General features: G+C 31.4%; 2 protein-coding genes across 2 annotated transcripts in view; both read right to left on the bottom strand.

Moving 5' to 3' along the window:
• LOC133197889 (fibropellin-1-like) overlaps window positions 1-5,413 on the bottom strand; it is a 35,564-nt gene extending 30,151 nt beyond the window's left edge. The window contains exons 1-8 of the mRNA XM_061334070.1: window positions 5,225-5,413; window positions 4,872-5,004; window positions 4,200-4,325; window positions 3,002-3,096; window positions 2,433-2,554; window positions 1,950-2,092; window positions 874-990; window positions 548-648 (exon numbers count right to left, since the gene is read on the bottom strand). Coding sequence (XP_061190054.1) covers window positions 548-648; window positions 874-990; window positions 1,950-2,092; window positions 2,433-2,554; window positions 3,002-3,096; window positions 4,200-4,325; window positions 4,872-5,004; window positions 5,225-5,398 — 1,011 coding nt within the window. The 5' untranslated portion in view covers window positions 5,399-5,413. The remainder of the gene's footprint in view (window positions 1-547; window positions 649-873; window positions 991-1,949; window positions 2,093-2,432; window positions 2,555-3,001; window positions 3,097-4,199; window positions 4,326-4,871; window positions 5,005-5,224) is intronic.
• A 1,631-nt stretch (window positions 5,414-7,044) lies between these two features.
• LOC133197890 (tolloid-like protein 1) lies at window positions 7,045-13,883 on the bottom strand. Its single transcript, XM_061334071.1, has 7 exons — window positions 13,853-13,883; window positions 10,652-10,764; window positions 10,468-10,539; window positions 9,796-9,876; window positions 8,383-8,476; window positions 7,350-7,482; window positions 7,045-7,159 (listed from the first exon to the last, which is right to left on the bottom strand). Exons 1-7 carry the CDS (start codon window positions 13,881-13,883, stop codon window positions 7,045-7,047), a joined length of 639 nt encoding a protein of 212 aa, XP_061190055.1.
• Window positions 13,884-16,674: the final 2,791 nt, after the last annotated feature.

Consider the following 16,674-nt stretch of genomic DNA (forward strand, 5'->3'; position numbering starts at 1 on the left):
CAAAATCTTGCCTAATACGATCTAAACTTGAAGTCCCATTCTGTAAATTCCATTCTTTTAAATGTTATCTAATTCGAAATGTTGTCTAATCCGGTCAATTTCTCTGGAATCATTGGTGTCTGGATTAGACAAGTTTTACTGCAATTGCAAGACTGATACATTACCCAGGCACCCTTCTTTCTGATTTGGTCAACAAATTACAATAAAACGTTTATAGTGAATATTTAGGAAAAATAATTTTGCAAATGTCTTTAATTGTTATATTCCGTACCAACTCGATTAATTTCTTTATAAGCAGGAATTCGTTACAACCGTTTCGGTATAATCTAGTTATACAATACAGTAAAACTTGTCAGATACGAATGTTGTGCATTCTGAAATCTAGTCTATTTCAATGAAAACTTGCCATCCATGATTAGTAAATTCAATTGTTTGAAATATTGTCTAATTCGGAATGTTGTCTAATCTTACCAATTTTTATGGAACCAGTGATTATGGTCCCGATTAAACAAGATTCACTGTAGCTTCGAAGTAATGATCTTCTCACCGTATTAAAGCTCCACCGGAAATCAGAGTCAGACGAGGTATCCTGGTCAAAAATACACGTCCCAAAATCCTCCTCCAGATCGCATTCATTGTTGGCCGGGGCTAAAAGTGAGAAAATTACACGTAGTAAATAATCTGAGCGACTGAGTGCATATGTTTTGCTATAATGCCTTCGAAATAACTTTAATTTCATTAAACTTTTGAAACTTTCCGGTGAAGTATTTGATTTCTTATGAATTAAACGAAATATATTTTATTGTTTCGTGTTATTGGACTTTGTTTTTAATCTGTAAAAAAGAAGAATAATAATATATGACTGTACTTTACCTCTGAATTCGTCACAGTTGGTTCCAGACAGTCCGTTTTGACAGGTACACGTATAAGATCCGTCCCCGCTTCCTTCGGTACACAAGGAACCCGTCTTACACGGAGAACTCATGCAACCTGTATGAAAAAATGTTTATACTTTAACTGTTTTCAAGCATGATTTTTTAAAATTCTATTCTTAGATATTTATATATAGCAATATCCTGCTATCACTTGCATATGGTGTTTACATCTCCCAACTTTTTCGATAATCAAGAGCATGCTTCGGGGACGATAAATTTTTAAACGAGGCAGGCTACTCACACATGAGTTGATGTTACAGGGATTTCAACAACCTCGTTTAAAAACAGCATTTCATAAATTCTATGATCGTTATAGTGATCTTGGTAGTAATTAAAACCTATAAATTGGGTCGTATTTTGGCTGACATGTTTTATACTAATTGTTGGGCCTTTTTTTTATACTAAATTGACAACGAAATGTTCCGTCTACCTGATAAATACATAGGCCTCACAGCAGGTGTGACCGGTCAACAGGGGATGTTTACTCCTCCTAGGCACCTGATCCCACCTCTGGAATTTCTAGGGGTCCCTATTTTATGCCCTGTTCACAGATTTCTATTGTTTGTAGATTTTTTTTGAGATTGATCACTGTTCGTTATCAACACCTTTTTCATATTCATTCAACATTCAACAATAGACTTCAAGCTGCTTAATTTATATGCATGAGTTTATTTTTGTCTTATTCTAATTTTGCTTCTATTCAATTAACAAAAAAAAAAAATTGTCATCTTCCTGTATAGAATTTTTTGTAGGGAATTTCTATTTCCGTTGAGATATTACACATTAAGGGGTGAACCTCCCCTGCACAACAAAAGCGTAACAATGATATTAGTTAAGAGACGTGCAAATCCTGCCTTGAAATGTTAAACAATGTTTTCACAATTATACTAAATACCACTGAATAATAATCATACCACAAATTAAAATTAAAATTTCACTAAGAGTGGAAAAATCTTAATCCGTTTTGAAGTGTTTAGGATAAAGACAAACCTATATGATAAATTGCATTTTTACCTGATTGCATGGCTTCTACTCTAATGGTAAACCCTGTCCCGGATGTTACGTCATTCTTACTATTGAATCTGATCATGAAAGGAGAAGATTCCCCAATGTTTGCTTGGGTGTACGTTTTTGCCGTGGTAGATTTCCCACAAAGCCTTGAAAAGACAGGAAATATAAGAAAGTCAGTGAATCAGACGATCCGATGATCCAGTGATATTCTTTAAATATCTCTCCCTGATTTTGTAGATAATTTACTTTATCGAAAAAATAAAATAATCAAAATTAAATTCACGACAATGATTTTTTTCCTTCGAATTTCTTATAAAAAATGAAGTTCTTGTAAATCAATTCATTTTCAGTCAATATATAAATCATTTGTACACCTAGAACCCGGTATATCGAATACGTAGGATATGCCAATCTGGCCCCGGGCTCCTATCAAAGTTAGAGGTACCAATGTTAACTGTAATATTAAAAATAGACATAATGCCATACTCTTTTCCAGGGTCTCCGATAAGATAATCACGGAATTCCAACCAATGTTGACACTCGTTTTGTGAGCTGAATGGCAGGTCTACCGAGGTCACGGTGGCTTTAATAATTGAATTTGCTTCAGCCTAAAAGCAAAGTGATGCAATTGGAAGAAAAATTATTACAATTGGAAGAAAAATTATTACATTTAGGATAATATACAGTTAGCATCATGATTAATTATGTAAGACATAAAAAAAAGTACATTAGTTTTTATCTATTTATTTGTCAGTATAGCTTGCATCTGTTTAAAAATTCATCATATTCAGAGATTAAAAAAAAAAAAAAAAAAAAAAAAAAAAAAAAAAAAATAAGAGGTTGCTTTTATACTATCATGTCCAGTGTTCAGATGAATATCAAGTGATAATTTTTCTTCGTCAAAAATTACATGAAACCGAACATGTAATACTTTAAAAACAAAATAACCAAACGAATGTGTATTGTGTTGTATTGTACAAATAGCTATGAAAGCGACAAAAACAGTTGTTAACATTGGTTACGATCACAAAAACAAACAATGACTTAATATATACCTTCACAAGCCATGTGCATAGTTTTCCGGAAGTGTACGATGTCACCTTAATTTCGTCAGATCCGCCATTTGAAAGATTAATGATGCTGCCGCATCCTATATTATTAAGAAAATGTATATGTAAAATCGATGCTAACCTATTCATTATGTTCTATTTCTGTAATAAGGCTGTTTTCTTTTATTAAAGTTGTAAAGAGTAAACTAAAGCATCAATTTCATTTATGTTGATGGATTAATACTTCCTCTATTTGATAATGTTGTCATACCGAATACCGAGTCATAAGACGGTGCACTTGCGCTGCAAAGATTTTATCCAGTTCTGTTGTGCCAAATCATAATACAGAATATACCTTTTTATATCAAATTGATATCCGTCCTATGTAACAAATTTTGCCCCGCGGGGGGGGGGGGGGGGCACTAGATACACCATATCAAGTTTTACTGTTACAAAATAGGGTTTCTCTCAGCTGTATCGTACTGCGTACTGTTTTTTTTTCTTTTTTTTATTTTCTATTTTTCTTTTTTTGTTTTTTGTTTTTTTTTGTTTTTTTGTTTTTTGGTTTTTTTTTGTATTTGGAAAGTAAAATTCTTTGCTACTTAAGTAAGTTCTAGTCCATCAACAGTTTAGGCACGTTCTTTTCTTCACATTTGTAGCTAAGCAAATTGAAAAAAAAGTCCTACAAGTCAGTGATAATACAGTGAGAAGGAAATATTATACCATTATGGCCCCGTTTGGTGGTGAATATGGCTTATTATTCACCAGAAAAATATCAATATTGACCGAGGATTTGAATAAACAAGACACGGGAGGCTGCATGACGACACCATTTTCATTAACGAACTTCTGTCGTAGAAAAAAAAATGTCCAGATTACGTGTTATAACTTCTGTGTTTTCCCTTCGCTGTGTGTAAGACATCGAAATGATTGGAGAATAATCCTGCGATTGGCTGCCCTAGCAATTTTTCTGCTCAGATGCACAGACGAGTACGGCCTTAAAAACTATTGTCTACAAAGTTGTTTGAGGTGTTGACTGTGACGTCACAACGCCGATGCACGCGCACTGACCCATCGGTGAATACGGCATCCAATCCGGTGAGTATGTAGTGTTATGAACCGTTTGCGTTTGTATAGTTTATATATAGGAACTATTCATAGACTATATAATAAATATTTATATTTATCAGTACGATGTTCATACCTGAGTCGGTGTCTAGTTGTTCACAGGTTGTTCCCTTTAGTCCTGTAGGACAATGACAGCTACACGTGGCCTGGTCTACCGCCTGCTTTCTGAACCCGTGATTCTGACAGGATAGACTGCAGGTAGCTAGAAAATAAAGCAGCATTGAATATATGACATTCTGGTAAAATGTGTACAAATGGAATAAGCAGCTCAGCAGCATTAAATATATGACCCCAACTTTATGTACATGATCATTAACCCAGCTTCGATCATTTTTTTTTATCAAAGGTCTATGTTGAATTTGCAGAAATATGATGTCTTTATTTCATGTATCTTTACCTTTTTATTATGACCACAACTGATATAAGTTTGCTTGTATGTTACAACTTAAAGCTACATGTTCAGACATAAGTACTTATGGATCAAATACTACGACATCACTCATTTAGTTGGGATTTAATGTCCATTGTTCTTATAGTATGTAGAGGCCCACTTATTCATGTCCACAACAAATTGTTTAAAATTTCAATTCGGGATATGAATACACTTTTTTTAACTTCAAAATCATATTCCCTCGAACTTTCATTTTTTCCTTAAACCACGAAAAATTTGACTCTGAAAAATAAAGGATTTTACAGTAGAATACAGAAAAGATAGAAAATATAGATATAACTCATCCAATATACATACCTGATGGGCAGCTGTACACTTGATTGACCTCTGCAATGTCGTAGAACGAGAACGTGTATTTACTGTTGGAAATCAGATATTCCAGGTCCTGGTCAGGAATTACCATTGTTGCTTTTGAGTTTGACGAGAATGCCTACAATACCATCCATTCGTTTGATGTGCAGAATCAAGAAGCTCAATTTTATAATGCAAAAACTAATATCTTACAAAAACCTTTTGCTGTTTTTGCGAATTACTAGGTATCCTCTAAAACTAGAGTTAATACAAAGTACAGAGGTTTGAGATGTCTGTTACAAATAATATTGTTACTATAACTCTAGTAATTGCACTTGCTTGCATTATCATTTACTCACGGTCAAGTGGTATTGTAAAATCGATTGATAGTCGTAGACTTCGCTGTTCCTTGTGTTTTGACTGAGAGCATACTGGTCGTTGTAGTTACTCTCAATGTTTTCCCAGTTGATCTTAACGAAATATTTCCTTCTGTTTCTCTGTTGTTCATGAAGTCCACCCATAGCGTGGTGCATCTCATGAAGCACGATATATTCCTTCAAAATATATATTAAAAAATAAACTGTAAATCACGTTTTATTCACGAGAACTTTATTTTCGCGAAATTACTCTAGACCATCTACTCGCTTCATTCTTCTGTTTATTTATATGAGTAAAGATTACGTAAAACATTAATTAGAATTCGTGATAACTTTGTCTCGTTTATAAGTACCATACACTTATCTCGCCAAAATGATGTGTAGCGAAAACAGATTTGTTGATCTATTGTATATGTAATGGAAATTGCTTTTGAAAATTTTTGAAAATTTTCATTTTTTTATCTTAATGAACACTTCAAGGTTAAAAAAACACCTCAGGTTTAAGATTTTATAATGCAGAGAATAAACAAATGTGGTTTCAAGATATGTATGAATGCAAAAAAAAAAAAAAAAAAAAAAAAAAAAAAATGCTTTTAAAGTACTTGTGAAAAATTAAATTAAATAAGGTCTTAATAATTTCTGGAATGCGAAAAACAAAACAAAGTGAGTCTAAGAATTCTTTTGCCAGAATGCAAAATAATAATAATTAATTAATTAATTAAATAAATGAATAAAATGAAAAAAAAATAAATTTAAAAAAAAGTAAATGTAGAATTATTATGAGTCCAAAAAAGGAATTTTAAAACCTAGTTTTTGTCCTAGAAACAATGTCTGATTTTTGCTTGAACTGCTTTTTTTAAATACAATATTGTAAGGTAAGGAGAACAATTACTCTATATAGATTTATAATTTTTTAATTTAGGATGCTAAAGGAGGGACTTGCGAGAGATCGATTACGCCTCGTTAGCAGCAGACCTATTTTTGTATTAATATGAAGTAGAATTTATTAAAAAATTATGCATTAAAAAAAGAAAACACTTGCTGTGGCTTTCAGCTCGACATTTCCGCCGATATATGGCTGAAATGGTGCCGATTCAGTTTAAAACAATAATCAATCAATCAACTCGACATTTAGATATATAGACGATGCATTATCAATTAACAATAGCTACTTCCATTCATATGCCGACTCGATATATACCAGTGAACTTGAAATAAAAGATACCACAAAGTCTGATACACCTGCTTCATATTTGGATATTTACTAGAAAAAGATGTAAATGGAAACCTAACAACAAAACTAAATGAGAAAGGTAATGACTTCAGCTTTTCTATAGTCAACTTTCCTTACTTATTAGCAACATACCCTTGTCACCTGCATATGGGGTTCATGTCTTCCAGTGATTTGATACGCAAGAGAATGCTCTACGTACGAACAATTTCTAAATCGAGGCAAGCTTTTGACAAACAAGTTGGTGAAACAGGAATATCAACAGCTTTGCTTGAAGTCATCATTTCGCAAGTTCTATTGTCGATACAATGACCTTGTCAGGAAATACAGTCTATCATTGAGTCGAATGCTGACTGAGTTTTTCATACTAATTGTTAGGCCATTATTTACACACTGCATTGTTAACGAATTTTTCCGTTTTCCCGAGCATGAAAGGAATACACGGCGGGTGTGACCGGTCGACAGAGGATGCTTACTCTTCCTTTGCACTTGATCCTACCTCTGGTGTTTTTAAAGGTCCATGTTTGCTTTGCTCCTGATTTGAATTGTTTCAATGGACTTTTAAGCTTAACTACTGTTCGTTATCTCCGTATTTCATACAATAAATACTCACATCTAAACAACCCGATCCAAGGTTAACTGGTTGTCCACCTGTCTGCTTGATGTTTCCAACGTACGACCAGCATCTATTAATTAAACAATTCTGATTAGGTGGACATTAAAATCACTTGAATTCGTTCATCTCATTTCTCTATTTTTTTTTTTCAAATTTTAATAGCACTTTCATTAATCACATTATAAAAATATAATTCAAGAACTAAATCTGTCATAAGACTTATAACACTGGAAAGGAAGTATATCTGAAAGTTTACTTACCCATTTGCACTTCCCTGAAATTTTACGTAATATTGATCGTCTGCTGTTTTAATCCTCCATTTCACACAAGTGGTTTGCGAAATATTGTTTGCGGTGTTTTGAATAAGATCAGAGGCTAGAGATAGACTGGAACCTAAGAACAACAAAAGAGTCCAACATAGACTTATGCATTAATGTAAACAAGTCACTTTGAAAAAAATCCATGGAAAATTCCTCTTACCAATAATACGAGTTCCGGAGTGTTTGCATCGTATTATTATGTAGAAATTTGTTCTTAAAAGAAACCAAATTATTTTATTTTTTATAATTTTGTTTCTGTTCTGCAGTGTTGAAAATCTGAATCTCTACTGAGTAACGTTTGAGAACAAAAGATATCTTAACTTCTGAAGACTCGAAAGTTTGGTAGAATTTAAAGTAATTTTCATAATTATCTAAAAATTTATTTTATTAAGGTCTGACGACATTTTCCTCTTTTATTATTTTTACCGATATTTTGCAATTGAAATAATAAACTTAGCAAGTTTCCTCGCAAAAACTGAGAAATATTGGCATGCTTTTATTTTTTTTTTACAAGATTCAACAGGATGTTATATCATGTATAAACCTATTGAATATCATTGGAATTGCTGATATCACCGCCAATGTTTGTTTGTTTTTTTCGAAATCGAAGAACAATTATAAAGATAAATGACATTTTTTGTATATAACAAAGTTAAACATAAAACACACATATTAGGAACGCGTTGTTAGTCCCTAACACCATGCTTTACCAAAAGAAAAATTTCTTTGATGCATTCCTTTCAACGTTAAGAAAATATTTCAACATGATTTAAATCAAGGCCTTTGTCTGACCTTTATTAAATGTATTTTTAAAATGATTATGAAAAGTGCTCTTAATTCAAAATAAAAAAATAAAGACAAAATGTTTTTATGATTAAGGATCATAAATACTTAAAATAACTTCTTCGCGATTTGTAAAGTAGGTTTCACTTGTAACTGTGAAATTAATCTTTCACAAAGCGGACAAACTTACCAAATGAGTTGGAATCGATTTCATACGGAATTATACCATTAGTCCATAGTGGTGTGGACGAGATTCCAAAATTTCTTTTTCTTGTTCCTTGTCCCTGTAAAAAATTAGAACAACTCAAATCTATCTGCACAGAATCTATAATAACTCAAATTTATCCACTGAGACATCGATATAAACAAAGGTGCCATTATTGGAATTTATGACAGAAGAAAAGATATTGATTATAGATCAATGGGACCTATAACAGCACAATTTAATAGTACATATGGGATATTATGGTAATCATTAAGCTGATTATTAATGCATTTCAACAAAGCCAGTTAGTAATTAATGATACCAGATTCAAATCTATGATTGAAATTGATAAAGATGAATCACTTAATTAGTTAATCTCTCAAAGTTTTCTTACCGTCCTAATGCTCTATACATGTAGCAAATCTCCGGAAATTTTCCTATCGTTCATAATTTGCAAGAAATGATAAGGGTAAAGTGCCTATGTATAGTCGTACCTTTCCTATCAAGGTTACAGCGACCTACTTTCGAGTTGCAACTCATATTCCCCAAGATGTATCAACTATAAATTAAGGTTTGATAATTGCAAGACAAACAATGCAACAACTAGATTTGGACATGAAAAAGCCCCCCAAACTTAAAGACAGACATGCATGTAGATAAAAGACATGAGTGGGACCCCTGTCTATCATAATAGTCAACCCTTATTCAGTTTCCATAGCATCCCATGACAGGAGCCTTTCTTTCACCATTTTGATGGGAGTCTTTCTTTCAAACTCTTCGTTCCAGTTTGATCCAAGGCTTTGGTTGAAGTCTGTCTATACTTTTACATTTCTGATCCCAATTGCAATCAATTTTCCGAGTAAGCCTCTTTGAATTTTATGCCTATTTTGATTCCAACCTTTGATAGGAGTCTGGAAAAGTTGGCTTTTTTGTTTATTCTAGTCTTTGTGGGAAATACTGTAGATTGGCAAATTATCACGATGGTTTTAATTTCACTATGTTTGCGATTTATCATTTTTTCCGCGAAATTAAACACATAGCGAAGGCTATTATTAGTTTTTAGAAACATTTAAATACTTATACAAAATTCAAATTAATTTCTTGCACCGTGAAATTAAAACCATCGCGATTGGTACGTTTTGAGAAATTTGTGAAATTTTAACACCGTGGAATTAAAACGACTTACAGTAACTTCTAACTGTTATTTTCTGACCTAATCTGCATCGGAGTGTATCTTTTTAAGTTTATGTTTTGTATTTTAATACCAATCTATAGTGAGGTCAATCTCTCTCATTTTTAATTAAAGAAAAACTTTTTTTTATTTGAATTTCTCGTGGGTTCTTTCTTTTTCTGTTTTTTCCCTTATATGGAGTCTATCTCATCAACTATTTGCCTAACCGTTTTAATCCCAATTTGTGGTGGAGGTTTGTCTTTGTTGTCATCGTCCTTCTGGGTTTTATCGATACACAGATCTGTTGGCTTCAAATGAAAACAAAAAGATTATTAGCAAATACATACTGTATGTCAATGTTGTACAAATTATTCATTTGCTACTAAGTCTTTCTTGGTTACTGAAAATCCATTTGTATGGTTGTAAATTTCAAAATATGAAAGACTTTGATATTTTAAAATTTCCGCTGTGTTTGCATGAATTTTGATATATTATTAGAAAGTGAATAAAAAGGGTTTTTAATGGAGGGGGTGTCATTTTTAAAGAAAATAAAAAAGCTGAGACTCATTGCTGTGATAGTTTTCTTATTATTTTCATTCCCTCGAATTCAATGGTATGATCGCCCGCGTCGTGCAGTGCTTAGAGTTTTTGCTCTAGAATAGCGGAGCAAGGAGTTAATCCATACGTCGAGGGGACGTTAAACAAGCAAGCAAACAAAAAACAAAAAAGTGGTACTTTTCTATTCCAAAGTCGATACCAAGATCACACTGACAAATTTATGAAAAAGCAATACACATACAGTTTTCAAATATTCACATATAGGTATTCAAACGATACTTATTCTCAATTTTAAAACATTTCCCGTTGTGAAAATGATAATGTCCTTTCTATAGACACACCTTTCCATCTTTACCATCTATGAGAACTGTCTGTCTCTCTGCATCCTCTTCATCATCGGAACAAACTGTACTCTTGATTAAAGAGGAAATCAATGTATCAAAGTCCGAGTACTCAAGTTAATTCTCTGTATTGACTTAATTATATCATAAAACAAGCATTTAATCATACGTGAAACATACACACCTTTTTGGAAAAATCATGTCTAATTTCATTGGACCGTAGATGATCACGTGACTTCAAATTTCTTTGATTAACATATTTTTCTAGTGCATCTAGGAGACTATTTAGTCGTGCATCTTTCAAAAGAAGAGAATTGCCGTCAATTAAGTCAAAATTCAGTTGTTATCGGTGTACATATAGCATTTTTTGATTGGCAACATATAATGGAATACAAAAAGAAAGCAAATACAAAATTCACTCTAAACAAAACATGTCTTTATTGTACATTTTGTTTTGGAGTTAAGAACGATTTTACAAAGTATGAATTTGAAAATTAAGTGAATACTGATAAATGTCAATTTGTTTTTAAAGTGTCTAAATTGTAAAGTTTATTGCTAATTGAAAAATTATATCCGAATATAATAAATATATAATAAATACATCTATAATTGCTATTTCTAAAAATAGAATCCAATGAAAGTTACTTGTTTTCCTTTCTGTTTCAATCTAAAAACTGCTTCTCGTATCAGAAATATATGCTTTTTGAAAGCGTTATTTTTCTGTTATAGGGCACAGAAAATTATCCTCTGTGTGTATTGAGAAAATCTTTTTTATGAAGAATATCCAAAATAAAGGAAATTATTATCGTAATGAAATGCTTTAATATAGTCAACAACAATTTGTATTTAATATGATGAATCATAAAATTTATTGATCGTAATAGGCATGGACATAGAGCAACATGTTTGGTGCAGGCTGAAAATCAAACTTTATCATGAAAATGTTCTTTTGGATAGTACTATTTAATAATCTCGGTTTGGGAAAAGAAATAAGCACTAGTGAAACAAGAATACCCTGCATCAGTACAAAGAGATATTGTTGCTAACAATTGAAGTTAAAATCCACTTAGGTACATGGAAATTATTTTGAAATTGTTGATACTTTTCTGAAGATTTCCATCAAATACTTTAAATGAGAATGTAGCAAATAACCAATTTAGTAAACAAGGTACAACGATATTAATATTATAACAATTTTTTGCGTGAGAATTAGCAATAGCAATAAAATTATTTTCTTGAGGTATTTAAAAAAAAAAAAAAAAAAAAAACAAAAAAACTATACAGTAGTATTTTTATCACTCAAATAAAATATTATATTATCAGACACTTTTAGCAATTTTACTCCATTATGTCCAGTCCTTTTATTTGATAATATATAGACTTTCCATTTAATAACTCCAATTAGCTCTCTTGAATAAGAGATTCCAGTTTGTTTGTTTGTTTGTTTGTTTTTTTTTTTTTTTGCATTTAGCTTTTTTTTTTAACTTTTTCTCCTGTGAAACATATATCTAATGGATGAAAAAGTAGTTCTGGTCAGTGATTTAGGAATTTAAAAAAATCACGGACATGTTATTATTATACCACTCCCCGATACTACATTGCAGGAAGTCATGACATGTATATTGACAATATAATAAACAAGAGAGTTAGAGTTTTGGGATAGTTTTTTCTTTGGATTTTCAATACATTCTAAATTATCAAATGTACGATGTTGTTTGTTTCTTAGTAAAGCGTTCCTTTGATCAATAATCCAATGTTTCGACTTATATGACATCTAAAGAGGACTAATACATAAATAAACTATTTATAACTTAGATACTTAAAAAATATAATGAAAGAAAAAATAAAAGTCGTGAAAAGTTTTAAGTAAAAAGTTTTTTTACATTCATATATTGTTTAATTTATCGTAATTATTGAGTAATAATTTGATCCATTAAGGTGCACGCTTGCGCATTTGTAACGGGTTTATATAAGTCAACATTTATTTGATGTGTTGTTTTTCGGATTTCGTACAATGGAAATTCAATTAAGATACAATCATGGATCGAAGAAAAAATAAACAACTTTTAGAAGTGTCACATGTTATCTGATGACCTTTTTTGTCATTAATTTAACTGAATGTCTTAAAGTACTAGTACTGACTAAGGTACTGTACGAGGGTTGTTCGGAAAGTCGTGGACTTCTGTCATATCTTTTTTATTTAACGTCATATTACATCCAAATTTTGGTAAATTCAAATAATTTGGATTAAATGTTTTTAAAATATCTTCATTTATTTCAAACTTATTAGGAGTTAAAAACTGCGAAAATTGGTTCGCGGAGCAAGTCAAAATTTAGTAATTTACAAACAATACACTAATTAATGTCTCTAGACATATCCTCTGTAAAATGGCTCAAAACCAAAATAAATCTAAACGATCAAATTAAGAATTGTTACATCGTTTCATATTTCAAATTATGACTTGATTCATGGAAAAGAAATCAATTTCTGAAGATAGGTAATCCCCATTGAAAAAGGCAAAAAAAGTTGACGTCGTAGAACGTCACGGAGCAGCAGTTTACTATACAATTTTCTGTTGTACTCTTGAAAACATCAGAATAAAATCTGAAAATGTTGTAGGAAGCGAGAAATATCTCAAAAGCGGGTCATGCATATGTATGTGTAAATGGCCCAGGCGGTATTTGAATGATTGAGACTTTGTATGAGACGAGGACGATCTGTAACGGATCATCTGTAAAGAATTAACCCAAAAACGTTCAGTTAGTACTGTCTTGGAAAGAAGGGCGTTTCACGGTTGCTGGTCTTGTGAAAGCATAGTTAAGCGTTAAAAAAAAGAAAACTTTGACAATCAAAATTATGCTACTGGAACAATTGTTAACAAAATGAATTTCAATTGATAGAGACAAGTTTTAAATGAGCAGATATTGGATCAGACTGTTTGAAGTGTATAGGGAGAATATTTTGAAAACCTCATGACGCTATATTTTCGACGTTATAATGTTGTTAAGTTTGCTCCGGTGTTATCAAACATGTTGATTTAAAAAAAAAAGTGAATTGATTTCTATTAAACCGAATAGAATGAAACTTCACAATCAACAAAATAAATATTTTTACACATGATAATGTGCTTATATTAAATTCCTGAAAGTAGTATAACGAGGATTGGCATTGTCCACGAACTTTTCGAACAACCCTCGTAATTGAGAAAAAAAAAACACATGACAGTTAATGAAAAACAAACCTATGCGTACTTTGGTCAGTGTATTAAACTAACCTTTACGTACATTGGACAGTGTATTAAACTGATCCTTTACGTACTTTGGACAGTGTTCTAAACTGGCCTTTACATATTCTGGACAGTGTATTGAACTGACCTTTACGTACTTTGGACAGTGTATTTTTCTGCCTTACTCATGGATTCCACGCCTGACTGATTCAGATAGGCGTGGGTGATGGTACGGTTATTTATTTATTTCTATTGACGTGTAAAAACGGGTTAATTCACAAACTGGGGTTAATTCCAGTTTTCTGGAGTTTAATATCAATTTAAATTTTCTTATAATTCATTTGTTGTGTCGTTCTGTAAAAAGGGAAATATACACCAAGATTAAGCAAATTATTTAAGACATTTGATTGAATTTTTAACTTAAATCTCCTCTTGAAGATAATGTTTTACCACAACGAGAAAGAGATGATATTATTTCTATTTACGTTACGATAGTTTCCACTTTCTCTTTTGGCCTCTTTTGTCTAATTTAGATTTTAGCAGCGCCATTTGATCTTATTATGAAGGAATAACCACATCACTTACTAGAACACTTACTAATCATATATAATAGCAATTGATAAAAAAATCATTATAAGTCAATTTTATTCACGACTACTTCATTCCTGAAAATAAGTTTCTACCAATTTTCATTGCTTAAGGTGGAGGAAATTTACTATTATATAAGAATAGTATACTAGTACCTGTTTCGTTGTATACACGTTATTCTACCTGTAATTGCTTTTTCTAAACAAGAACATGGTTATCTCATTCCGACCTACTATATGAGGGATTTTTGATGTTCATATCAACGTCTTTTAATATAGGTTTACATCTTAAAGCATTTAACAAAGCGAAAGTTAATTTGAAGTATTTTCTATACGGTGTTAAAGGAATTTGTGTAAAAAAATGTATAAAATGAACATGAAATTTTTTCTTCATTCTTTTACCAATACGATTACAAGATATTGTGTTCAAGATAATGTTTTTTTTTCTTGGTAAAACAGGTATCGTTACAAATATCGATCATATTGATAAATGAGGGCTAATAAATTAATAAGAGCTATGGATGTGATATATATATATATATATATATATATATATATATATATATATATATATATATATATATATATATATATATATATATATACAAAGCAATAAAAATGACCAACGACACGAACAATAATAATTGTCAAATTTTCGGGACGACCTGGCAGGTCGTTCCGAAAATTTGACAATTATTATTGTTCGTGTCGTTGGTCATTTTTAGTGCTTTGTATAAATTTCCATCCGTGACCTTGTATCCACTTAGTAGATCCGACACTTAGGATATACAGTGTTGTTGGTTTTTAGTGCTTTATATATATATATATATATATATAGAGAGAGAGAGAGAGAGAGAGAGAGAGAGAGAGAGGGAGAGAGAGAGAGAGAGAGAAGAGGTGGCAACAAAACTTTTATATAAATTGAGAGATACTTGCTGAGATGGAATTAATACAGAACTGAATAAGATCGTTCATCCGTGAATCAGGTGCTAAACTTTTTAATTTGACATCGTTGCAAGTACATGAATCTTGTCGCGTGAGGAAATACCCCAAAGATATATGAATTCAATAGCAAATATTAATAATATATTATGAACAAGAAACTTGGAAAGTTTCTTAGTGATTACTATATACATTTTTTGAAAGAGAGCGACTGACGTTCTATTCATTCTTTGCATCATATTATGTCAAGTGATATAAAAAGAACCGTCAGCGCCTTAGAACAACATATATACACCATTTCTGTATCATTCTTCAAAATAAAAGGGATATATATGGATGTGTAACTGTACTTAAATCTTAATTGGTTAAACAAAACAAAATCTGGCAATTCTATTCCAGAGCAATATGCAGGTCCCTAAAGATATTTACAATTTATTCTAGATATGGAGAGAATGTATGATAAATGAGATTTGTGACAAGATGGCGAAATATCTGCTGATGTGAATGTGTAGAAATGTACAAAATTTTACATCGTACGTAAATCCGCAACCTACGCTAGAACTACATTAAAGGTTATAAACATCTACTTAAGTACATGAAAATTTCAAAATTTCAAAACAGGATAATTTCACTTTCATATTTCTTGAAATGTGTTCCATTAGTGGTTAAGAACCACTTATTATAATTGTCTTGTTGATTGATGGTACAATAGGAATACGCACCCGGCTTGTCGATAAAACGGGTCAATGACAGATACCCGGCTATTTTTATGGCCCATAATTGAATTGAGGACTTCGTGCAAACTTTCCAACCAATTAATACAATCAAAACAACCTACGGGTACAACAATTTTAGTAAAATAAAAAAAGATATGAGTGTCCTTGTAAAATTTAAATGCGAAGAATTTTAAATGTGCAACCATGCCGACTGCTTTACAAAAACGAAAATGCTGTTTATTATATTTTCACGCAGAAATGGACATTGAAAAGATGTACTTAGTATTTTTTTTTTACCGAGGTCTTTCGCTTATTTTTTTTTCGAATTCAATTGTAAGTCACCCATGTCAAGCACACAGAAGAACTGAAAGCACCCAAAAAATCACCATGAAATCTAAATGAAAAAGAAGCGTTACAATTTTTGCTTTTATTAAATTTCTTGTCTCAATTTTATTGAGAAATCATCATAAAGAATATGAAATGCATAAAATACTTTTTATAATAAATGACTATAAATTAACAATGTTTGATATCATAAAAAAAAATCATCTTTTGATTATTAAAGTAACTACATAGAATTTTGTGCAAATGTCTTATATATATTTTTTGTTAATCTTAAAGTAGAATATACACATTCGAATTTGCTCAAGAATAGAACCGTATAAATAGCAAAACCTTTAACCAGTTTGTGCATCAGGAGAACCCTTTAAACTTTGAGAGGTTCTAAAAGGGATA

The sequence above is a fragment of the Saccostrea echinata genome, unplaced genomic scaffold, assembly GCF_033153115.1.
Source record: "Saccostrea echinata isolate AGI-Se365-2 ecotype Australia unplaced genomic scaffold, CSIRO_AGI_Sech_v1 ptg000032l, whole genome shotgun sequence".
Lineage (NCBI taxonomy): Eukaryota > Metazoa > Mollusca > Bivalvia > Ostreida > Ostreidae > Saccostrea > Saccostrea echinata.

Coding starts and splice junctions, on each gene's coding strand:
- LOC133197890 (XM_061334071.1), bottom strand. CDS start 13,883: ATGAGTAAGGCAGAAAAATACACTGTCCAAA. Junction 10,765..13,852: donor AGAAAAATACACTGTCCAAA/GTACGTAAAGGT, acceptor TTCTTTTGAAAG/ATGCACGACTAAATAGTCTC. Junction 8,477..9,795: donor CACAAATTGGGATTAAAACG/GTTAGGCAAATA, acceptor AATTTTTTACAG/GGACAAGGAACAAGAAAAAG.